Below are 25,883 nucleotides of genomic sequence, written 5' to 3'. Positions count from 1 at the left end.
GTACCACTACTGATTATTCATTAGACTGTACAAGAGAGATAGCTGAGTTTGCAGGTTGAAAACAAGGATGCCACTCCTAGTCATGATCAACAGCACTAGGTTTTCTATTTCTATAGCAGGGGAATTACTTTTTTTTTACTGCTCAGATTGAGTAACTTCATGTATAACTGTAGTTGAAAGTAGGGTTATTTTTGAGTGTAGCCTTATATATCTCATATTCTTTTGACCTGTTATATCATGAGAAACTGAACATGTCTGCCATAACCAGACAACCTGCAAAATGGTCTTGTATCACATTTGAGAGCAATTTGTTTTTCTCCTTCCTCTGAGAGGTGTTACCCCAGCTCCCTATATGTCCTATATGTCCTAAAGAAACTGGAGTTAAAATCCAAACAAATTTGTTTTTACATACCAGACAGCAATGGGTGGCATCTTCCACTGTACTATTGTTTTGTTTTTTGTTTTTTTGGCCTTTTGGCCTTATTGACAGAGCATCTGAAGTTGTGACAAGAGACAGAATGAGAGATAAGGGGAGTGACACACAGCAAAGGGCCCCAGTCCAGAACTCAAACCCGGACCCGCTGCAGCAAGGACAAAGCCTCTGTACATGGGACGCCCACTCTACCGCTGTGATGTTGTTACTGCTTGTCTCTGTGTGGCTTCACAAAAATCTTGCATGTGGCTGAACCAACGAGTGAATCCAATTTTTCTACAGCTGCTTCATTACTCTAACCTGTCACAGCTGGCTTATGGCTCCAAGAAAAGGTGTGGGCCGCAAAAAACGTTGCCATCCAGAGCAGAAAGTTCTCATATATGCTGTGATGTAACATGCTTTATTAAAATACATTTAAAGATCAGACCTGTTGATGAATGACAGGCTTGGAGTCAGGGGATAAAAATAAAAGTTTTTGTTCCTTTATTACACATTTGTGATGGTGCATTACTGGTTTGTGTGTGGGAGTCAACAGGAAGCTGGCCCACTGAGGCCATGTTTGACAGACAGTCCTGGGCCTGTGGTTGGTTTGTGGAGGAAACCCAGTGACAGATCAGCTCTGTGCAGCAGAGATCTGTGTTCCTGAACACGCCAGGGACACCATTTGGCCCCCAGTAGCCTGGCCTGTGGGTTCCCACCATGCTCACTGTTACGCTGGCCAGAAACAACATCAAAAGTAGAATGCAATCTTTGCTAAAGTTAATCCGATTTGTCACTGTGACTGCATTTTTAACTGGAAAAGGAACAACTACTTTTGCACGGTGATCCCAGTCACCACGCAAAACCTTTATTCAAGGGTCCAGTTAATGGAAACATACTGTACATTCTCATACCATGTATACATGTATCCATACATTGCATTAGGTTGCATAGTGTTAAAGGTAAACTATAATGCTGATAGTTGGCAGACTGGCTGTACATCTGCCCTGTATTATTTGCATTTTCCAAACAAATTCTCTCATATTGGAGCTTTGCATGCAACACACTGAGCATTAACCATGGCTGCATTTGTATCAGTCAGTAACTGCATTTGAATAGGAGGCTTTGATACATCTATGAGTCACTTAAAAATAGACAAAATACATACAGTAGTAGTTACATTCACATGGCAGTGATAGGCATACAGTAAAAGACACAGCTGGCATGAATGAGGCTGGTTTTAAGTGCTACATGAAATTCGTCCGTCATCATTTTCTTGAACAGTCTGAGAACTTGAATGTTTGCCATCCACACTGTGTCCTTTTAACTTCATCCTCATGAAAAGACTTCCCTCCCCATTTAGAGCAATGGAGAGGAGGTGAAAAAGTCCAGCGTTGACACCCCACAGACCCTGTGGTGTTTCAGCAAGTCACATAGCTCCTTATTTGCCGCTTCCCCTAATCACTCGGAGAAAAGGGTCCAGCATTGTAACTTTTGTTGCAGCAAGAGGTACAATGTTGTGTCTTTTTTTTTATTTTTGAGTGACAGGGGGGTCTCATTTCCCATAAAGTTTGCACCTCTTGATCCAAAGGCCCAGCGATACTCCTCCTCACATACTGCCTCTAACACCTCCACACAGTGTCCTTTCACAGTCCTCCATCTATAGCTGGGTGACTTTGGTAGAGCGCCTCGTCCTCCTGTCTCGGCGTTGAGCGGCAGGATGATGGCAGTAACGCGGCGACCATCCTCGGGACTTTCTCCTCGGGCTACGTGGCATGCTAGGGTCTGGGGGGGCTGGTAGTCAGGCCTCCTCGGCTGTGGCGTCTATCCCAGCGTAGGTGAAGTTCTCAAAGAGAGCCATGTTCACATAAGCCTGAAAGATAGATAGGTGCTTGTGATTTAAAGGATTAGTTCAGATTTTCCTAAGTGGGGATGTATGAGAGTCAGTGTATTACCTATCACCCCTTCTCGTTAGGAGAAGCAAATGTATAACAGCTCAGCGGCTAAACAATGTCCTGCTGTAGACGGGTGGGGTGCAGCAAAACCGATTTTAGCCACTTAAAAAGGCCCACATAAAAAATCAATATCAATGTAAGTGTATGCCATATTTAGAGTAAAATTTGCTGAACACAAGAGTTGCTAGTCTGCTGCTGCCTCAGTAGGGTGGTTTTGCTGTGCCACTGTGGTACTTTAACATGTTTGTGTTGTGTTAAAACCGATAGAAGCAGCCAGCAACTCTAAAATTATTGTTTTTTTTCAGTGGAGTCTGGTGGTTTTGAAGAGAGCATAGATGCATAGATGGATATAACAGCTTCAATGCCCTATTGAAAAGGGCTGTCTGATGGCAAGTGGTGTGGTGCAAATATTTGTTATGTAGTGTACACCTAAACCTATATTGATTTTTCTTATTGCAGGTGGCGAAAATGTGTTTTGCTGCTTCCCCTGTCCACAGCAGCATCCTACAGCTGTACTCCTGTCTGTGTCTTCTTTTTTAAAATAATGTCCATTTCAAGGTACTTGGCGTGTACGCTAGAACTATAATGGCACTGTCTCTTGCCTAACATTGAAGCCATATTCAATGTCACGTTGTACAGACAATTGATAGCAGCTGCACTAAGAAAAATCTCAGTAGGAAAGACCGTTCAAGTCACACTCGTAGCTGTAAAAGTGCAAGAGATTCAGGATGCAAAGCTACATCATGCAGTTGCTGCATTTCTAATTATCTGATGAGACAATGACTATGGTTTTAGCAGCGGGGTAATGATGTTAGTATAATGCTAAAACACTCCCAGTTGGTAGCATTTGAATAATCTTCCCATTCTTCTCTTCCTGCTAACATTGTGTGATTGCAACATTACCTTCCTGGCCTCTTGCATCCTGTTGAGCTGGACAGAGATTTGGGAGAAGGGGGGTCTCTCATAGGGCCGGTCCCTCCAGCACTGCCTCATCAGCTCATAGCTGGACAGGGAGAGGAACGTGGACGGATGCAGTAAGATTCAGGGATGAGAGAGAAAATGCTAGCCATGAGCTACAAAACCCTGAATACTTACACTTCGTCATCACAGTTTTTGGGTTTCTCCATCCTGTAGCCTTGTGGCAGTTTCTCATAAAGCTCAGCGCAGGTCATGCCGCAATATGGTGTGCCACCTGACAAACACAGGAGGGAAAAGGCTTTCATGATTACACTGGCAATATTGCATGTAAATAAAGATAAGGATTTCCACCCTAATGTTACCATCAAATCAACCACAGGAACACAGAAAAACTTGACACTAAAGTTTTTGAACATCTGAGGCTGGGATATCTTGGGATGAGTGTAAAGGGGAGTAAATGGTGAAGCTTCAGTGCAGGAAGACATTGGGTTCATGTCAGGCTGTACGCTTACATACCTAAGCTTACAATCTCCCAGAGGAGAACACCGAAAGACCACCTGGGAGAGAGGATGCAAAGACAGGACTGTTATTAATACATAGAAAGGAAATTGGATGAAACATATAAATTTGTTACTGGTTGAACCTGAAAGCAATCGTTAACTTAATCCCTTCATCATTTGTTACAACATCCATACATAGGTCTTCATCATCATCATCATCATCATTATCATCATCATCTCAAACCTGCTCACTGGCTATACAGCAAATGCTGAAATATTTAAATTCTGCTTAGAAACCCTTAAATGAAATAAAACCTCCTGATTTTCATCTTTTTTTTACAATTGATGGCATGTAGAAAAGCTACAATACATGGCACCCTTTTCAAGTTTTAATAATTAAATAAATATGCGTGGAAACTGATGAGGAACCAGAGTGTCTCAACAGCACGAAACCGCCGTCACTCCTGCAATCTGATTAGCAACTGAATTCACAAGAAAAACCACCAGTTTTACACGTCACCGTGCCCTGTGGTAGATCACATGAGGTGACAAGTGTTGTTTGTGCTGGCGGTCTGTTCTATGGTCTCCATCCTAATCTCTTCTCTTCTGTGCATCATCTTTCACTGTTTCCCTCTTTGTCTTTGTCTTACTCTCTCATTAATGTCTGACCCCACAGGCAGCCTGCACACGTCTTCCGTTAGCTGTCCAACGCTCCCCTGACTTGCTCTCTGCTGTGTATAAATAGGCTCCACTTGACAGACTAACGTCTCGGTTGTGTGCTAAGTTGTACCCAAGGCTTCCTGGTGGTGCTTATCAGTTACGCAGCACACTATTATCACTCGACCAGTGACAGGGGGATGATTTGTTGTTTTCTTTTGCGGTGGACGTAATCAAAACTATACTGCAGGCTGAAATAATTTTAACAAGGTTCCTGTGAGGCAAAAGAAGAAATGAAGAGGAAGAATCGTGATTGTCTGAAAGTTGCAGATGAGAGATTATACTTCAGGAAGTGTGCACGAACCACTTAGCCGCTGTTGTCAGGTTTGTAACATCAGAAACTTGCCACACAATATGTCCCTAAGGTTCGTAGAACCACGTTACATTTTGGTTTCCACGATTTCATAATGTAGTCATAATGTAGCTCTGTGTGACAAACATCATGACATTAGCTGGCCCTGAAAAATTCTGCCTGTTAGAGCGTGCAAGAGATAACATCAGGGTTTTTCTTGAGCAGATGAGCAGACGCTGTAACTCACACATCACTCTTGGTCGTGTACACGCTGTAGTTCAGCGACTCGATGGCCATCCAGCGAACAGGCAGCCTCCCCTGAAACCCAAGCAACAGATTCATGTCAAACCTTCTATGTTGTATGAAAATATGAGTAGTATCAAAAAATATAGAAAGACAAATAAAGTGGACGAATGAATCAATAAATAAATGAAAGGCTTAAATTGGCTTCATAAAAAACATGTTTTTTAGGTGGTGCCAAAAGTTGTTGATAGGGATCATGTGCAGTGCAATGCAGTACACATCTAAGTAGCATTAAGGGGAACAGCTGGTGCCAGTTGACCTCCTGGATGCTGCTAGGTGCCTTTGAGCATGGCATCAAACTGCTTGGGCGCTGGACTACTTGTTAGTTAAACATTAGACTATACTGATAGTAACCAAATATATCTAAGTCATCATCATTTCTGGCCAGACATACTTTAGGACAAACTGGTATGAATATGTCACACTGGAGTGTATTAGTTAAAGCAGGCTCAGAGATCCACTGGTAATTGTCTGTAACAGCTTACATGTGCAACTGATTAGCTTTTTGCTATTTCACAGAAGAACCTATAGTTATTGGACATCTGAGAAATATGGGTTTTAAAACATCTAATGTGATAGCAGCTCATATCAATAGCATTGATTCTCTTTTGAGCATAAATGCATGGAGGTCCATGAAATAAAAGAAATCCTTGTCCCCTAAACAACTAGAGCCCTCTGCTGGCTGAAACTGAAACAAGTCAAAAGTTTCTATACAAAACTCACCATTGTCTTCTTAACGTAAACTTCCTCACCACGGGACAGGCCGAAGTCTGCTATCTTTGCCACGAGGTTGTCCCCTACAAGGACGTTCCTGGCTGCCAAATCCCTGTGGATGAACTAGTATCAGGAGAGGAGAGGAGAGGAGAGGAGAGGAGAGGAGAGGAGAGATTGGCCATTAGCTGCAGAACAATGTATTAGAGATATGTAAAGAGAGTTATGAGTGGTTCTTCTAAATGGACCAGAAGACATTAAGTATATTTGTACTATAAGTACTGACGACATGGCATGTCATATTTTGATGATGTTGCTACCAGTAAAAAAGTATGACTTTTAATCAAATGCTTAAAGTTCTTTTTATTAAAAGTCATCTTTATTACATTTTCAGCATAAACTATCACAGGCTAACTTGATCAGAGGAAAGATATGAGGGACTTAATGCAAAACAATGCACTCATCCACACACGGAGGTGCACTAGCTGCCTCCCACATACACGCTCCCTCTCCTCCTACCTGTTTGTCGCTCAGGTAGTGCATCCCTGTCGCCACGTCTACGGCGAACTGCAGCAGCTGCTGGGAGGTGAGGGTGGAGGCAGTGCCGTGCTCCTTGGCGAAGGCGGGATCGGTCTCCAGCACTCTGCTCTTCCTCAGGAAGTCGAGAAGGTTACCGTAGGGAGCGTACTCGATGGCGATGTACAGGTAACCTGAAGAAGACAGGGCCGGAGTAACATTAGTGGAACAGAAGAAGAACTGTGGCGGCCCCTGTGGACAAAAGCGGCATGAGCACCGCAGCCTCCGGTCATTAAGGCCTAAATCTGGCTTAGGTTCATTTGGAGAGCAAGTGAAAGAACGAGTTGACACACTTTGGATACTATTTTTCTTTTTAACACACAGCTGTTTGGATGCGTAGCAATGAGGCAACATATCACAGGACAGTCTCTCGTGGATTCACAGGGTTAAGGCTGCTGGTAATAAACATTTCATCTCCTATCTGTACAAGCTGTTAGCAGCTCAGCCAGACTCTTAAAAATGATAACGTCCTCTTCTTCTCCCTGAATACTGTCACTATGGCCTCGGCTGGCCTGCCTGCTACGAGCCGGGGAGAGTCGCAGCTACAGCTGGTGAGGGGCCTGGCCTCTGCCTTGACACTGACAGAGGAAAACCAGGCCCTTTCAAGACATCCTCACAGAGCTCCACCAGATGGTTCAGGCTTTGTTAATAGTCAGCGGCTTCTTGCCAAAGCCAGAGTTCCTACAGGTCACGAGGCATTTGTGCTTGTTGGAAGGGTTTCATGTGGATTTCACCAGGACAAGAGAGAGCGCCAACACAATTTGTTCAGGCCATATGTGGAAGGAAAGAATAACATGTAGATGGAAAGACTAGTCAGAGAACTGGAGCCTAATGTAATTATGCTTCTCAGCTACAAGAGGTTATGTTGTTAAGGACCATGCTGAGTTTCCTGCAGCAGCATCCTTCCTAAAAGATTTCTCCACTAAAATCAAACAGCAAAACCAAGAAATACTGTACATGCGTTGATGTGCTTTCTTCTCCTAAAAAAAAATGCGATAATAAAAACAATAGATGAGCTGTTATCCTGGGATGAACCTCATTAAAATATACTCCTACTATGTCTGTATCTATGGTAGTATATGGTCAGCAGAGAGATCAGAAAACCAGCTGATCTGGAAGATGCAAATCTTTATCTTCCCCTCGACATTTGAGCATCTATCAGATATCGTCTGTTTATTTCCACCTCCCATTCTGCTGTTCAGCAGGTTCATATTTAAATTCCTCCTGCACACACCTAATTCTTTCACAATGTTTTATAACTCAAAAGTGAATTTATTCCAGATCTCTGTAAGACGAGAAAGTGTGTGAGCTCAAAGCAACACCATATATCTCCCCTCCCCATTCGTAAAATTACAGACAGATGCGGAATGGATCAAATGAAAGACTGAAACCAGAAAGAGATGATGAAGAAAACTCCCAGAATGCCAAGAACACCAATTGAGTAATAGTTTGTGTTACCACCTCAAACTTTCTCTGTTGCAACAAAAGACATTTAAAAGAGATATTGTGTCTCTTGATGTCTTTCCTTCTTTATTCTACCATTTTGAAGTATTCTACCAGCCTGCTTTCACCCCTCCACTCTTCCCCTCAACAATCCTTCCTTCCTTTCTTCCCCTCTTCCTTCCTCCTTTCCTCCATTTTACATCAGTTTGAGAGTTGAGCACTGAGTCAGTCTTTCCACACTGTATAGGAAATCTGCATGAGTTTGTATGAAATAATTACAATTTGCAGACTGCAAGTTATAGCACATGATATGCATGAAAATAAAATAAAAAAAACTAAAAAGGAATCATGCAAAGGCTAATCACACAAGACCTTCCTAAACATGTGGGAGAACAGGGATTATCCATGTGCTTCTACCAGACCAGGTGCAAGAATAAAATGTTGGTAGTGTACGTTTCTGGAAACCAAATATACGTTGAGTTTTGTTCGTATCATATCAACATTTGTACAATATGTATCATACAACGTTCTGATTAGATGTACATAAGATAACTGTCATGTTGTGAGGAGGAAGTGATAGCGGTGGCACAGCTGGGCAGGACAGCTGCAAGGTGAACGCGAGCCAAGTGAGAGACCAATGTTAAATGGCTTTTTAAAATTTTTCCAATCATGAAATTATTGGGTATTTTTTAAAGAGGTGATAAGAACATTTTCCAACCATGTTAGTAGCAACAAAACTGGAAAGTAGACGTTGGGACAATTTCCAGCTGTGTGTGGCAACAGAACGATTAAGACCCAAACATGATCTTTTTGTAAGCCTAAGCAAGTGTTTTAAATTCCTAAATTAAATCTCACCAGTGTTGTCGCTGAATATTAAATATATCTAACATAAAGTTCCTGCATATCCATGGTTTGCATCCACTTAGATTGCCGACATATTTTTCTGTTGATTGGGCTGCTTCTACAGGGTTAACTCCACCAATTTTCCACATTAAAGTGTGTTTACAAGTGCAGGTGTGGAAAATAAGGTATGAAGCCTTTTGTGGCGTCAGTGGAAGCTGCGTGTAATCTGGTAAATTGCCTCCAGTGATGTCACTCAGTTGCATTATGAGTCATGTGGGCTTCATGTTCTGCAAAGCCGTGCAGTGCACTCCTACAACACTGTTGACAGTTTAAAAACAAATGATCAAAAGAAATGCAGTAGACCCCAAGATATCACTGTTTTAATTCCATGTGTTCCTCCTTTTCAAAACCTGCTGCCTACATTACCCACAATGCAACTTAACCACTGAGTCTGAGTCCACTGAGGCAATTTCTCAGATCAGTTGCAGCTTCCCCTAGAGCAACAAAAACATGTTTTTTTACACACATGCAGTAGAACTGTACAAGACCTTTAAAACTCACTTTAATGTAAAGCATTGGTGGAGTTACTATTTAATAAACAGACATACTGATTATAAATTCCAATGTTGCCCGGTTCCAAATTATGTTATTCATTAAAATGAGGTTTTGTTTCTCCAGTCATTGTTGGGTGGTTTATATACTGTATGTATTATCACTAGAGAAAGTTAAACGACAGCTGTAAACACAGCAGAGGGACAGTCTGCAGAGTCAAGTGCTACCTGTAAACTGAAACTTGTGTTGAGACGCACTGAAGTCAGATGTTTATTTTTCAAAGCTGGCTTGGTTTGGTAATGTCCTCACTAATGTACTTTCCATACAACACTTCCTCCCTCGTAGGTTATCAATCTTTGATCAAACCAAAGCAATTCAATTATTCAATGCGGAAGCCATCGGATGTCGCTGTGGGAACCTGATACTCCATGCTAAGACCTGGGGCCGAGGAAACCTTATACAAACACATAAATACGTGACACAGCAGTGTGCCCGTGAGACACAGACAAGTCTAACAAATGTGGTAGTGAGAAATGCTTCTGGCAGGAGCGGATTGTTTAGACTGGACACATGTTGGTGCTTCCCAGGTGCGGATGACAGAGGATCTGATGGGAGTGTCTGTTTGGATCTCAACCAGGATCAATTTAACCCGTTCCTTTACAGAATCACACACATTGGTAAGATTAGTTGAATCAGGATAGAATATGGGCAGGATACTGTGTGCAGGACAACAATTAGTTTATCAGGATAAAGGCAGTTGTTTACAAAGACTTTGTACATTTGGAGCTCACACATCAACCATTCCATCTCCATTCAACGCTCCAGAGGGAGCTAGTGGACCTTGAATTGGAAAATATTTATATTATTTTGCTTTTATGCTTTAGAATTTAACATTAATTAGATACTACATCTAATAATATGTTCAATAGATATCAGGGAGGCATTTGTTTGTAGATATTCAATAAGCAAGTATTTTTGTAAATGTGACACGGTACTTTTTGATTTATGTGTGCCCATCTCTGATTGTGAGTTGCTAGACTGAATCCATTTTCTATATATTTTATTTAGTTACAGACAATATGTCAATGTGATGTTGACTCTGTACCATTTTAGATTCTGGATGTTGTGATATGGCATAAATGTTGTGTCCTGATTTTAAAGGCTTTAAACGGTTAAGTGATTGACTGTTCTTCTTGTTCTCATGTTCTTTTTTCATTATGTTTCTATTCATTCCTACACTATTGTCACACATTTGATATAGAGGTATTAGATCAAGGATATCATAATCTTTGATTATATCCCTAACATTTTTAAGGAGGTAACAAAATATCAAGATATATTTTGTGAACTGCCGTACCATTTTAAGGTCCTATCACCTAGCCCTAATATTGTATGTATATATGTATCTACATATAAGTGCTGTCCTGCAGAATCATGGTATTGTTAGCACCATATGAGTCACCAATTGAAAGGAAACGGTAATTTTTTAATTTAATTTTTAGTGAAAAAAATGTTAAAATGATGACTCATGTTTTGGGGTTTGTACCAAACAGGCATGTTACTTACATCTACAGAATATGCCTGGGCCATTTATAAGGGTTTGTTGTGAGCCAAATGACAAATGAAGTATCTAATACATCACACAATTCATAAGGCCTGGCCGCAAGATAAGTAAGATAAGATAAAACATAAAGCCTTCTTAGTGTTGCGCCTGACAACCTATACGTGTGTGTCTCTACATCTGCCTAACACAGTCTCAAATATCAGTATGTGTTCAAAAGTCAAAACATGAAAGTGATCAATTAATCAATACACCCATCTTAGTGAAGGCCACTAGGTGTCGCTCACTCACCTCTGTTCTCACAGGCTCCTATCAGGTTGATGATGTTGGGATGCTGGCCTAGTTTGCACAGCACCTCCAGCTCGCCTGCAAAGTCTCGGTGGTCATTCTCTGATGCAAACTCTGCAGGAAGATAGCACACGCAGCATCGTTAAACAAAGTGCAAGCAAAGCAGCTTCGGCTGCCGTCTTTGAGAGGAAGCGTTCACATCAGTCAAAGGATGTGCTGCACTGGGATTAACTTAGCTCTGTGTGATACATGTACAGTGTCTGTATGTGTCTCAAAGTTACCTTTCAGCATCTTGATGGCTGCGCTCATTTTGTTGCCATCCTTCTTGATCATGGCTTTGATGACCTGGTATGAGAGCAGTTGTTAGCTTGAATGTTTAAGCCAGCGAATAAAGAAGAGCAGTTAAGTGAGAAACATGTTTAAATACTCAGAAGGTACAATAAATCACACCTGGCCAAAATTGCCCTCTCCAATGACGTCTTCAAACTTAATGTCCTCCCACTCCAGGATCGGATAGGTGAGGGGCTCTGGTGTTGGTTTAGGCCTCCGTGTCAGGGTCAGTGTTCCCGAGTTAAACTGCAGAATAGTCTCCTCACCCTGAGGGTACAAAGAGTCTCAATCTCGGCAATAAATAATAAAACACATATGAGCTGTCAGATCAGTTGTGATGTCAGCCAGAGCTCAGTTAATTCCTCAGCTTTCAAAGATTCTGGTTGAAGAAATATCAAACAAATCTCGGGTGAGCCCTTACCGATCCAGACTGGTAGGTGAACGTGCGCCGTCGGTTAAGAAGCGTCTTGCGGATGAAGAAAAGCGCCAACAGTGCCAACAGGATGGTCACACAGGTGACAGTTACCGAGCCAACCACTGCCACCAACAGCTGGTAACCCTCCCCTGCAGGCCTCCCAGCCACACCCTGGGTGGTCGGGGTGAAACTCTGAAAGCCTTTTTTTTGGCAGATGAGAAGAGATGGAAAATGGATGGAAGATTGAGAGAGATCTTGGCCATAAATAGGATGTATACTGTGTTATTATCTTGGGTAAATCCCTGTCCCTGTGTGGGTGGTCAGGTTCACTGCCACCTGAGAAAACCTCTAAATTTGCAAAAGTAGAGTTGTATTAAAATGTTCCACAGAGAGCTTGAACACAAAACAAATATGTGTTTAAGAAAGCATGAAAAGTCCTTAAGGGGCAGTTCACCCGATATCAAAAACATATATTTTTCCTTTTCCCTGTAGTGCCATGTATCCATCTAGATTGTTTTGGTTTTGGAGGTACCAGTCGTAGAGATGTTTGCCTTCTCTCGATGGTATTAGGCTTGCGGTGTGTCAAAAAAATGCTTTTGTAACAATAAGGTGAGAGGCTCATCCAGGATGGAGGGAAAGAAAATAGTTCCAAAATGAGATTGCTCACAACAAGGTCTGCAGATTAGACATCGCTCACACCGAAACAATCTAGATGGATAAAACGCACTACAGGTAAGAGGAAAAATATGCATTTATATTTTTTGGGTGAACTTTGTCTGTAGTCTGATTGAATCTTTGGTTTTGAAAGGATCCAAAATTGTTATCATTTTGGCAACAAGACTTTCTCAAACTTCCTGGTTTTATGCCCCATATCTAGGTCCCAAATCAATCATGTGAATCTAAGCTGATAAACACGTCAGTCTTAAAAGTTTTCTGTAATCGCTTTGGCAACATACTGTATAACCACCTGCTGTAGTAATACTGGACAAAGGTCTGTGAGCAGACAGTAACTTTCCTACTCACCATCCCCTTTTGTCATCGCCTTAACAACCTTGCTCCACTCGCCCGCCACTTTGGAGACAGCCCTCACTCTGAACTGGTAGACCGTGCTGCCATTGAGCGCCGTCACATCTTTGGTGGTCTTGTTTCCATTGTCTGTGTCAACCCAAGGGTGGGGGCTCCCCTGGTCGACTGGCTGGTACTCTATGGTGTATTTAATGATGCCTCCATTGGGGTCCTCGGGGGGCTGCCACTTCACCTGGATGGCTGACACAGACAGAGGCAGGGCCTCAACGTTGCGGGGGGATGATGGACCTGGGATACAGAGAAATGATCATATTGTTAAAGAAATCGGCAGTAACAGTCACATGCTTTTATGCTTTGGTGCTCCAGGAAGCTTTAAAACAGAAGAAAAGGATTTAACAGCATCACTGCATTTCTAACTTGCAACTAAACTGGATTATTCCTGGACACCAAACTATCAGCTGCTACACACTCTTTAAACGTTTGTGGGCAGGGAGAGAGTCATCAAGCAATGAGCAAGCATCAAACCTTCTCTTCTCCTGAGTCTTTAAGGTAAAACCAAGAAACTGTTGTCATCCCATTATAAAGTGGATTGAAAATCTAGCAACATTTAAAGGAGCCTTCCTTGCAGTTTAGGAACAGCAGAGTTACCCTGGCTGTGGAGTCGGAGATTGTAGGGTTTGGATGCCGGCCCCTGGCTGCCACAGTTGATGAGGCGCACCACCACGGTGTAGTCCTGCTCATACTCCAGGTTGTGGAACTTTGTGGAGAGCACATTGAGCAGCGTGGTCACCTCCAGCAGGTTCTCACTGTGGGGCGGTGGCCTGGAAAGCTGCACTAAAAAGCCACTGGCTGTGTCGGCGGTAACGCCGTTGTTGGCGGGCAGGCGCCAGCGTACGGTGGCATTGCGGCCCTCCACAGAGCTGATGTCAATCTCAGGTTGAACTGTGGGCTCTGCAGCGACAGAGAACACAGGATGAGCGGGGTCTGAGGGGACTGACAGCTCCTGGTGAGTTTATCTCATTAGGTCAGTAATGGTTCTCTCAAACTGCCAGCTGAAGGACGAATAAAGTCATTTGTAGTGAATTGGACGGCTACCTCAATTGAGATATCAATAGGCTGCAGTGCAGTTGGGACTGTTAGTTCACAAAAAAGTTACTAGCTTTAAACATGTTGCCTTTACCTATGAAGATGCTCATTCCAAAGACATAACACAGTTTGATCGGTGGTCTGAATGTGTTTGCATGTCTGTGGCCCAAATATAACCTTCACACTGATGCTGCGTCTGACACAACTCAGAACTTGAACATTTCCGACTTCCTACTAGAAAAGAGTACATATGAACGCCATTCAAAGTCAGAGTTCTTACTTGTACACACCGGGGGGGGCGATCATCAGGATTGAGATTAGCCATTTTTCTGTTATCGCTATTTGTGATTTTTGTGTCTGACTGCAGATAACATAATCTGATCTTAAAAAAAATAAATCACTACTTTGGCTCTGATGCAGCGTTTTCTCTCTGTCTGTAGTCACCACTCTGTGGTCTACATCAGTGTCCCACTCACAATGCTATCTGACTGGTTAGAATAAAAATATGAATCTGCAAAGTAACTAGTAACTAAAGATATTAAAAAATTGTATTCATTTATTAAATACAAGTATTAGAGTGGAGGTATAAAGTGGCAGGAAATGTAAATATTAAAGTACCTCAAAATTGTTTGGTATGTGATTAAAGTGTAGTTAACTACTTTTCATTACATGTCATTTTCAGCTTTGCCACTAAAATGATTATTTTTACTGCAAATGTATATCAGTCCCAATTGTCGGTAAAAATCAATAACTGGTATTGTATAATATATATATATATATATATATATATATATATATATATATATATATATATATATATATATATATATATATTATATACATATATATCAGTCGAGCCCTAGTAAACACGGATACATGAAGAAGCCTCTGTCTGATCCCACAACAATGCCAGCACCCACAGCAAGTGAATGAAATATTAAGATATGTTTCCAAGTATAAAACTGTGGTTCAAACAAAACGCATCTTTTACCTCATGCATCATTCTCCCCCCTTGAGTTTGTTTATACGTGCAAGCAGGCCGCGCTGCTGAGGGTGGAGCTGAGTAAACACATGAGTTCGTCACGATCAGCCATGTTTGTTGTTTATCTTTGGCACCGTGCACCTGGAGCACTTGGAGGTCAGGGGCTGGAAATTTCAACTACCGACTTTGACAGGAACGCAGCATAATTCTAAGCAGGCTTTGAGCACGTCATCTGTTTACATGGGAAAAGTGACAAGATACACTGTATTCGAAAAAGTCAGCATGTAAACTCAAAGTTTCAGTTTAACTGTCAGTATGGCGTCATTTCTTTTCAGTATTAATCATCAATAATATGTTGCCTGTGTGTGTACTAACTGCCAAAACAGTGAAATACAAAGATTATTATATCATACATACTGTATACAGTTAGCATGATATTGTTGCTCTGTGATTAACCCACAACGTATATATTTTAAGTGGTATGAGAAAAATGGATGAAATAGAATCATATGCCATTCTGAATACAGCTCCACAGTCTTCTTAACCTGATGTGTGGTCCGTCTCACAGGCACTGGAGTCACTATATACACTGGCACAAATCATTTGTGGTTGTGCAAGAAACCAGTATCCCCTTAAGATATAAAATTTGTTCCGTCCTACAAATGCACCAAACCACATGTTGCCATTTCAGTTTTTTCCCTGGTCTTTTTTGAACTCGCACACTCAGACAAGCTCGCTCTCTCTCTGCACCACAATCATTAAACAATAGATAGAGTGACAGACTGCAGTGACTGCAGTGACTGCACACCTGCGTCGTCTTAGTCATGAATAGCTTTCTGATTCATGGCTGATTGATGACAAAGGTTTATGTTTTGTTATTTGAGTTGGGATCCCAATGGGTCTTCAAAGTGGCCACAAATCTATTTGTGTCCCATACTTGAGCAATCTGTGCAGATGCGTTCACTGGGAAAAAAGGAAAAACTGGCTTCTGAAGGTCTGGGAAAAAGCACTGCTCGGTAAAAAATGATGTGAATCTACAGCTAATCTAATCAGATACAAGTTAATAATGCTTGCAAAAGTGCTGTGGTCCAGACTCAGACATTTGTTTCCAAACGAGATGTCTAAAAAACACACACTCATGTAAAGAAAGTGTGAGATCCCTATGTGTGGGTCTTACCGAGACAATCAGTCTCCATGATGGCCTCTGGCCCCGGGGCTCCCTCTCCGCCTTCTCCAGGACGACTCAGCTGGACACGGACTTGGTAGCGCGTTGAAGGCTCCAGGTTCATCAGTGTGATGGGCTCTTTGTCACTATAAACTGAAAGGAAGTGGGTTTTACGACAGAAACTTTGGAACGCCTTTTGCTTAAAAGTGAGTTTTGTGAATACATTGAATAAAAATGTAAAAAAAACTTCTGAGGTTTTACATTATTTTGATCATTTTATGATGAGTTATTTTGGGAGAAAACAGCCTGGCAGTCAGAACATGATGAACATGCTATGAAACATGTCAGACTTCAGGCCTGCGAGATCTTGTAGATAATTCAATTTGCACAGTAACTATGTGTTACTGAATTTGGGCTGTCCACACACTACAAGTCTGACAATGAGAATTTTGTTACCCGTGAACTAAGGTGTCAAACCACTAGATGTCAGTATAGCGCCCCGGTTTCATTTAGCTGTTTCCAGAAGTGGCACTCAAAACCAAAGTGGTTGGAGCAAGCAACAGTAACATTAACAGCCTAGAAAAGTATCCAAAAAAGCTAATGTTGACATAGAGGGAGGGCAATTTAACACATTTTAGGAGAGCCAAAACATGTTTGTAGTTAATGGAGACAGGTCGGTATGTCTTCTTTGAAGGTGTTTGCTTTCAGAACTATTAATTATTAAACTGGCAAGAGAGAACTTTTTTCTTTTACTCATCATTCTGAAGTACATAATGATTGCGCAGTGTAATGGTTGAATACAAATGACTGTGGAACAACTGGATAACCGTGGAAGCTGCACACTGTAAAATAAAAAGAACCCTGCTGATGGAGGAGGAAAAGAAAGTGAAGCGGGAAAGTGAGATAAACCAAGGAGAAACAAGAGCGAACAGAAGGGTGTTTCACTTGATGAAGATTGCCGGTGTTGTGTCAGAGTCTGTTCCCCCATTGATATGTGTTTCCTCTTACCGCTGGGAGTTGAGGCGGTTCAAAACTGGCATTCTTTCTACTAGATCACTATGTAACAACACCTGCCTACTTATTAATACAACCGATTGTTTCACTCAGCCTTGTCATAGAACTGAGATCAGGGTTTCTAGGTCAAATTGAGATTCTTAGGTTGTTTTTGGCATTAGGCTGCTAGCAGTAGCCATGTTGCTAACTCTGTCTCACAGGAAAGTACTCGGAGGGGGGGGGGGAGATTAAAAGTTGTCTATATCTGCTTCAGGTATTACTAAATAACAATAAAACTATAATAACTGGATGCAGAGGTGCGCTGAAATTATGTTTGACCCCCTCACTTATTCCTCGCAAACCTGTAGTGAATTGAGGAGCAAACAAGGCTGGGGTGTTTCTGATTATCAAGTTTCAATAGTTTTTTCCATTTCAGATAAGTTTTATTATAAAACTGAGCCAAAAAGCGTTGATGGCTATGTCTGGTAAATGCTGCTCTCTGTGAAAAAGACTGATTAAATTACATCTTTGATCGATGTCTCTGCCTGTTTACCTCTGATGGAGGACCAAGAGTCTCCGTTCTCCACGGGCTTGTAGAGGAGCCTGGTGGAGACAATGGGGCCGTCTCCTTTGTGACCTTCAATTGGCCTCACCAGCAGCTGCTTACTCCCTCTTTGCAGCAGTTTGGGAGCAGTAATGGGCACAGGGGGCTCTGCAAAAGATTTGTTTTAATTTAGATCTCTGCTGCTGTTGCGTGATGTGCCTGCATACAAGAAATGGTCGAAAATGAACATCCTTCTTCTGTGTTATAAGAAATCCCACACACAGACCTTTAACGGTGAGGATGAACTTGCAGGAGTCCTGGCCTCCATTGGTGGACACCCTGCACTCCCACAATCCTCCTTGTTGAGCACTCAGTCGAGGGATCTCAAACAGTGCTGTACTCTTATTTGAGTCCATAACAGTGCGAGAGGGCTGCGAATACAACACATAATACACAATAGAAATGCAGGATTAAAAAAAAAACACACACACACACACATTCTTATTTCCGTGCCTACTTCAGACACTTGGATTTGTGCTCAGAACTTTGAGACATTTCTCAGTTCCTGTGGGAAGTGCTGGTACAATTCTTTATCAGATTGTTTCTATTATCAAGGAAGCAGCGCAGAAAGAAAAACACAGAAGCTGAACATGTCGCTTATAGGCAACACGTGGTAGCTGCTGCACAGCAGAGTGATATAACCTTATCTGTTCAAGCCATTGTGTGGTGGACTTCCTCAGAGCCTGACTCAACCTTCAGCCCAGCCTTAAAGGCACAGTACAAAGAGACTTTATTCTCTAGCTGGTGTCACAGCACCTGATAATGACACCAGAGGTCAGCAAACTGCTCTATTTAACTTATGTAAGATAATGTATCATCTTTTACACATCAGAAGTTTGGACTTTGGAAGGTACATTTAATTGCTTTCTACAAAGTAGGTAAGAGTTGGATGAGAAGATCAATACACCCCATTATATCTGTGTATTAAGTGAGGAGCTACAATCAGGAGGTTATTAGCTTAGCTTAGCATTAAAAGACAGGGAAACAGCTAGCCTGGCTATCTCCAAAGTTTAAAACAGCACCAATAAAGCACCAAACTAATTAACATGTTGTGTCTCATTTGTATTATTTTTACAAACAGACACGTAAGAAACAACAATATGTGATAGATTTCTGTTAATTAGTTAATGTTGGAATGAGTAAGGCAAGCTGTTTCCCCCTGCTTTCCAGACCTCATGCTATGTTAAGCTAGCAGTGATATAGATCTTCACAAACAACTCCTGACAGACAAGAAAGTACATGGCTATCATCTGTTCCTCTAACTAGCCTATAAACTGAATTTATCACCTTTACATTATATGTGCATATATGAGTATGCATGCATATGCAGTAATAGTCAAATGATGCATTATTTTTGGGCACCAAAACTACTGATAAAATGATATTCTGAAAAGTTAAAATTAGCGTATATTTAAGGTGTACAAGGACAAAAAACAAAAATAAGGGTTGCAGGAACTTCTTAGTGCACTCTCTCTTATGTGTAGAGAAGGATTTGACGCCATAGGTGGTTTCTTGTCTTACTTTCATGAATACCAGGGACAAGAGAGCCAGATCACATGTCTACTAATGTTAAGTATGTGGAATACCACAGTAAATGCACCATTGGACAGTGGTGGATATCCTGCTCACACAAGCAGCCAAAACTCAGTCCGCTAAACTGTTAGCTAAGTAGTACTCAGTCAGATTTCAGTTTAGCTGATCGGCTCAAATTCATGCTGAGAGCTGTGATGCATCAGCAGCTCTGTTCACAGTGTCATATCTTTCTGTCGCTTGCTCCGATGGTCATACATGTTCTGACTGCTGAGCCCAAAACAATGTAAACTGTACAATTTCTGATGATCTGATAAATGTTGTGGCTTGGCCCATCCTCAAGCCATTCTACGGTGATACACCTTTAGGAGCCAAGGCACTACAGGACCGTCTCGCTGTGTGGTCTTTTATTTGACTGAAGTTTGATTGAAGCTGTGAATTTTGTTTATTTTTATAGTTATTTAGTTTTTTTGGCAGGAGCGTTACATGCAACTGCTGGCCTTTCTACCTTGAGTACAGTGCTGTCCAACTTGCGAAGCTCAATGTTGTCGTGGGTGGGCAGAGGGTTCCCTGTGGCCGAACAAGAGATCTTGGGGCTGGAGTTCAGATTCCACTCCACATTACTCTCCAATTCCACAATCTGGGGAGCCCGGTCTGAAAGAGGAGCGAGGCGAGTTGCAGGAGAACAGTGAAGGTTTGGCGGAAAAGAAAATGATAATCGAGAAAAATCACTGGATGGAAAAAGAAGAGTAACGGAAATGTGCCGTGCGGCAATGAGGAGGAAGATTTTGTGGAATATCAATTATGAACTCTATTCCACAAAAGAGGCAGCGCTAAATGAGGAAATGGAGCATATGAGGGACTAATAAGACGGCACCCACCGGACTTCTCACAGTGCTGTCCTCTCCACCCTGTGGGACAATGGCATCCACTGAAACGGTTGCAAACTCCTCCATTCTGGCATTTACAGCTCAGCTTGCAGTCCGGCCCATACATGTCGTTATTGCATGCTGGCAACAGAAAAACATAAAAAAAACTGTACTGCATACTGTGACAAACAGAAATGTAAAAACATGTCTTAAAACTACATGCAGAATTACTTTGGTTTAAAAAAACAAAAAAACAAAAAGGAAAGGAAAAGGAAAGTTGAAGTGATGTTGTACCGACCCATCTCACAGCGGCTCCCAAACCAGCCGCTTGCGCAGGAGCAGCCGTACGGGTCTGGTAAGCAGAAGCGAAGCCCCTTACAGTTCAGTTCGGAGCCACATGGGTGCTGGCAGTTCCGACCAAACATTCCTTCTCTGCAGGCTGCGAGCCATCAGAAAAAGAGAAAGACAAATTCACAAATGTGTTTACATAAATTCCTTAAATTTTGCTGTATCACGCCTGGACCCGACTTGCGAAACGCCACAGAGGACAGAGTAAATAGCCTGCCAAAGTGCTCGCGTGTGACCTTTTTAAGATTTATGATTTATACTCATATTTGATTATTTTATCTTAATACAGTCTAGGAAATGGTGTGTGCTGCTAATAACGGGTTTGCTTTATAATTTCGTTGTGCAGTGTACAATGACAATAAAGATCTATTCTAATGTATGATGCTCAGGAAAACTAAAACTTAACTGCTGACCTCATGTCAGACAGAAATGTATAAAGACTGCTTTAGGCACAGCTGTTACCCAAATGTAGCTGCTGATCTAATATCTGCCATTGAAATTAAGTGTACTTCCCATGTAGTCTCCTTACCTTTAATAACAGCTCAACACACACACTCAGAATTTATCACATTTGGCCACTATAGCACAATAGCACAATACCCAATAGAGGAGAGAAGAAAGAAGAAGAAGATGACCAGGTCATCAATCAAACTCAAGACAGTGGGGTTGTCTTCTTATTGTTTACTGACTAAACACCAGCAAAACTAATGACCTTCCCATCAGCTTCACATGTACTTTGTGTTTGGTGCTAGCAAATGTTGGCATGCTAAAAACCCTTAGCAAAAAGTAGTATACTTGAAGTTCATTTTATTAAGTGTGCTTGAGTATAAGTATAGCAAGTGTACTATGGACCAGGTACTTGTAGCGTACTAGAAAGTATACTAATTTAATACTTCTTCGGACTAAATTGGAACATTTTAAGTTTATAAAAGTATACTTTAAGTATATTTTATGAGGTCATCTTATTCACAACCACATTCACGAACCATAATTACACCAATAACAACAGAATACCTAAGAGTCTTTGCGCCACAGTCCACAAGGGGCGTTACAGTATACTAAAGTACAAGTATAAGCTTTAGTATTAAAGTATAAGTGTAAGTCTAAGTATTAATGTACTTAGTCTTAGACTATTCTTTATACTTTCCAGTATAAGCCAAGTATACTTCACCATACTTTTCTTAAGTAAATAAAATATAGTATATAAAAAGCACACTTCAAGTACAAACCTGTCTCACAGCGCGTTCCCATGAATCCTGGGGGGCACATGCAGTCTCCGTCCATATCGTGACACACCCCGCCGTTGAGACAGTCCGGACAGACGTTGCCACAGTAAGGACCCCACTTCTTACTGGGGCAGTCTGCAGGGAAGAAGATTTTTTCTTTACTTTACAGCCACGTTATGCCCGCTTTGGACTCTTTACCTATATATACAGTTTGCAGACCAGATGTGCAGTGTAATACTCTCTGACACATGTCTTATTATTTAGATATTTTTGGCCTTTTTGCATATTTGTATCGTATTTTAGAAATGTTGCTTGAGCAGCGATGAGGAAATGAAAGAAGACTTTGACTCCTTTTACTTTTCCTGCTGAAAGGCACTGAAAAAAAATAAATAATAAAACACTGGAAGAGATTGAGCGATGTCAAAGCGGAGCAGGTGGAGGGTGGAGTAGGTGTTGATGCCGCTGATGTCTCTTTACAATATCGAGCTACAGGATATTAAACAAACACATGTGCTGTCTCACTTAAAGACCTGTCACGTTCAATCTCAGCTTCGATAAGGTCCAATCCAACTCCCTGCAGCTTTCTTTTGCTGTTCTTCTTTTTCAAAGTTTGCTGAAATGTGTCTATATAGAAGCTCGATACAAACGTCCAATAAAAACAAGTCAGCAGGCAGTTAGCTTAGCTTAGCATAAAGACTGGAAGCAGGGGGAAACTGATAGCATGGCTCTGTACAAAGGTGAAAACAGTCTGCTTACCAGCCTCTCTAATGCTGATTAAGTTATGTTTAATAATGCAAATATGTGATTTAACAGGGTGTTACATGCTTGTTGGCTGGGCAAGGGATCATTTTTCAAATTTGTTCATTCACGATGAGACACAGTAAAACTATTTCTGTGGGGCCTCCCTCTATCCGCAGATAATATTTCACTATTTCACTTCTTTTTCCCACTAAACCCTTTCACCTTAATGCACCTGTGCTGTTTGTAAGGGTAAAGAATTGCCTGAATCATACTAAATCTAGTTGAACCTTTTGTCATGTCCCCTTCTGTATTCTGTTGCGAAAACTGGAATATTTCTGGGGCATCTGCATCTGAAAAACTGTTGTAAAAGCCTTGATACAATCTTTGTAAATTACTGTGTGCATGCATGCGTGCGTGTGTCTAAGCGTGTGAATGTCAGGATCCAGCAAACCTCGGACAATGAGCCTCATCCAAGCTCCATGAAGAGGGATGTCTCCCACATAGCTGGCACTGTAGATGCCTTGATTGGCAAGAGCTGCATCCTCCACAGTCAACACAGCAGTGTGATTGACCATGTCGTTCCAGTGAGTCATGTAATAGTAGTTTCCTACACCGAAGACATAAAATCGCACACATTAAAGCCATACTTTCCAGCGTGTCGGAAAGTTCTTCCGCTGTCCTGGTTTGTTAAGATCTTTCATCAGAAACCTGTGAGTCAGTAGTTTGTTAATGGTTCCCTCCTCTGCCTCAGTCTGAACTGGCCTACCGTTGTACTTCCAGGTCACATCTCTCTTCTGGGAGCTGAGAAGCTGCATGCTGAGGTTAACAGTCTCCCCTCTGTTGGCAGTCAGGGTCAAGTGGGTCGGGACAAAAGTTGCTGGAAGGAACACAGACAGACACGGTTATCATTTTCAACCCAGATGCATCAGAAAAACTGTAGAGTATAAATAAACTGAGTCAAAGCTGAGGTTTAGTCATGGGAGGAGGTGAAAACTGCGCATGAAGGTCGCATGAGGTCTGAACCCACATCTGCCGAAGTTGTTGATCGTCGTGACCTTCTCGAGCGGGGGAACTTCCTGCTTGGATTCGCAGTAGAAGATGCCGATGTGTTCCAGGTCACGGAAGTCTCGGGCCGCCACCTCCTTGATCCTGGGCTTGTGCACATTAAAGTTTGGCTTCTTGGGGAACATGAGGATCTTGTTGTCCCTCTTGATGTCCAGCTCGACCTGGGCGGGGCTGCGCTCTCCATTGATGCAATAAATGGTGAAGTTGTGGACGTTGGTGGCCTCTGCCGTGGAGATCATGGTCAGGTCGATCACTGCATCTGTGGGACAGGGCGTTGTGTTGGAAAGAGTTGTGGATGTTATCAGAGTCACGAGGAGCTTGACTTCAGCAAATACAGAGACTCATAAACCTTTTGAGCGAGGAGATTTAGCAAGACTGGGCGACATATTGATATTATATCGTTAACGTGATATGAGACTGTACATCATCTTAGATTTGAGATATTGTTACACCATGATTTGACATAAAAGTTGCCTTTCACTGGTTTTAAAGGACGCATTAAAGTAAAATGGCATACCTTTCTGAACTTACCAGATGGTCTACTTGTTCTAATACTTTTCTTCAACCCAGTTAGTCTTCACATCATATATACTGGTGATTAATGACCCAAATATGGTGTAAAATAATGTGACTTTTGACTTTGTTGCCCAGTCCCAACATTTATGAAGTGCTTCGAGGGGTTTGCAAACTATAAATACATGTATTGCGTACTGCAATGTAACCCAAGTGTATTGTGATAAATACTGTGTGTTTTGGTTTCAAGGGCAAATCGCCCAGTCATAATGAAAATTTTATTTAGGAATCTAAATGGACAAGTACTCTGTTTGGGCGGCTGCTCACAGATATGATACTGAGATCTGCTGTAAGTTTTCTGATTCAAACAACAACCCAATATTTATAAATTATCTTTTTTATTGCAGGTGTGCTGGATTCATTAAATCCTCAGTGAAACACATAGTGTTTGACTTGTCTAAAAACTACAATCACTTCTGTCTCAGCATCTCTACGATGTGTTTTTATTTACTACTCATTCTTCATACAACACTATTAGATTCTCCTGTTGGTTGCATAGTGGAGGCAGGATTCAATAGATGATATAGAGTTTGTGTTCTGATACAGTAATCCAAATGAATCATGTCCCTAATATAATGTTAGCTCATAATAGAGAACATCATTTAATAGAAGTAGGATGCCAAGTTACCTTAATGGAGTGATTTCCAAAAAAATCAAATAAAACAGTATGAAAAGTAATTTATATTGTATTTTATCTCCTTTCTTTCTTTCTTTCTTTCTTTCTTTCTTTCTTTCTTTCTTTCTTTCTTTCTTTCTTTCTCTTCATCATTTTTGCTAGAGATATCTGTTTGGGCAGTGTTGGTCCACCAACCACACTTTGGGCACCCCTATGCTACCACAGTGGTGTAAATATGTAAATGTGTCAATGCTATGTCACATATTTGGATTAAACACATTCATTAAATCAACATGTTTACATAAAGATGGCATGCACATTTGTGCTTTACACCTCGCATCTCATGGTGTTTTCATTACGAAAGTGACCCTTTGAGTTACAACATCTCACACAGTGACACCTGAGACAGAGATTGAGAAACTGGTAATATCATAACAAAATTTGGGTATAAAAACAAAAAAGCCTCCAAAAATTTGAATAAAAGTGCCAAACCCAATAACGTCTGTTTGTTCAGCATTCCTCTTCCCTGGTATTTAAGCCTCAGATCCACAGAACAATGGCAGGAAACATGGATGAGCTCCCCCTTTTTCCCAGAGGATTCAGGCATTTACGCTCTCTACTCCGAGAGTGTTTACGACTTTAACAAAATATGATTTATTTAAAAGGTTGTCATGATCAGAAAGTGTAGACTTAGGTGTATCTGTATCTCTCTTCGCCACATGTCTCAAAAGTAAATGCCAACTTGTATATTTGTCTCCGTTTTGAGAGCTCCACAAACAGCCTTACATTAAGTGCAGTCTTACCTGATAAACCGAGGCAGCAGCACAACACAGACACCCACAAAATCCTCATGACATGTATAATCCTCATTTGGGAAAAGAAAAAGTTGTCGTTACTAGATCAGATTCACTTAAAGAATCGTACATCCAAAACGGTGACGCTGCGTCACGACGACCCGTGCGCTTTTTTACGCATAACTCGGGGACTCGCCCAGAGCTCCGGTTCAGGTGGAAAATCTCTACGGTAACGACGACAGCGGTCCTGTACGGCTCTGAGAGATAGTATCGCGGTTCGTCACACACTAAGCACGGAGCTGGACTTGCGGTAAAGCTCAGCTTTCTCTGGGTGGGAGAGGAAGGAAGAGCGTCACCAGACAGCGGAGGACTGCTGGCGCTCCAGACCTCCCCGCTCCGATTAATGTATTTATGAGTTCAAACTTTGTCGCTTCTTGTTCCAATACAAA

The 25,883-nt window shown here is 41.7% G+C and overlaps 1 protein-coding gene across 2 annotated transcripts; it reads right to left on the bottom strand.

Annotated features, from left to right (window-relative positions):
• Positions 1 to 893: 893 nt before the first annotated feature.
• tie1 (tyrosine kinase with immunoglobulin-like and EGF-like domains 1) lies at positions 894 to 25,772 on the bottom strand. 2 transcript variants are annotated; one of them, XM_037115566.1, is made up of 24 exons: positions 25,444 to 25,772; positions 23,414 to 23,710; positions 23,153 to 23,263; positions 22,838 to 22,993; positions 21,649 to 21,780; positions 20,370 to 20,510; positions 20,084 to 20,212; positions 19,711 to 19,856; positions 17,899 to 18,043; positions 17,622 to 17,780; positions 16,088 to 16,228; positions 13,491 to 13,793; positions 12,840 to 13,130; positions 11,823 to 12,016; positions 11,522 to 11,668; positions 11,353 to 11,416; positions 11,075 to 11,185; positions 6,328 to 6,518; positions 5,821 to 5,934; positions 5,042 to 5,112; positions 3,802 to 3,842; positions 3,463 to 3,559; positions 3,271 to 3,370; positions 894 to 2,285 (listed from the first exon to the last, which is right to left on the bottom strand). In XM_037115566.1, the coding sequence occupies exons 1-24, from the start codon at positions 25,508 to 25,510 to the stop codon at positions 2,214 to 2,216; spliced, it is 3,420 nt and encodes a 1,139-aa protein (XP_036971461.1). In that variant the 5' UTR covers positions 25,511 to 25,772; the 3' UTR covers positions 894 to 2,213. The 2 variants fall into 2 exon arrangements, with proteins under 2 accessions (XP_036971461.1, XP_036971462.1); XM_037115567.1 differs by lacking the exon at positions 13,491 to 13,793.
• Between the last annotated feature and the right edge of the window lie 111 nt (positions 25,773 to 25,883).

The sequence above is a fragment of the Acanthopagrus latus genome, chromosome 11 (genome assembly GCF_904848185.1).
Source record: "Acanthopagrus latus isolate v.2019 chromosome 11, fAcaLat1.1, whole genome shotgun sequence".
Classification (NCBI taxonomy): domain Eukaryota; kingdom Metazoa; phylum Chordata; class Actinopteri; order Spariformes; family Sparidae; genus Acanthopagrus; species Acanthopagrus latus.
The sequence above is the reverse complement of the archived record's forward strand: the minus strand, read 5'-3'. Positions and strand labels throughout refer to the sequence as shown.

Bases quoted from the DNA above. Each gene is read 5' to 3' on its own strand.
- tie1 (XM_037115566.1), bottom strand. From the start codon at position 25,510: ATGAGGATTATACATGTCATGAGGATTTTGTGGGTGTCTGTGTTGTGC. The intron at 22,994-23,152 runs GTAGGCCAGTTC...TCTTCGGTGTAG, and splicing joins TGTGACCTGGAAGTACAACG to GAAACTACTATTACATGACT. The intron at 6,519-11,074 runs GTGAGTGAGCGA...TGTCTTCTTCAG, and splicing joins AGGAGCCTGTGAGAACAGAG to GTTACCTGTACATCGCCATC.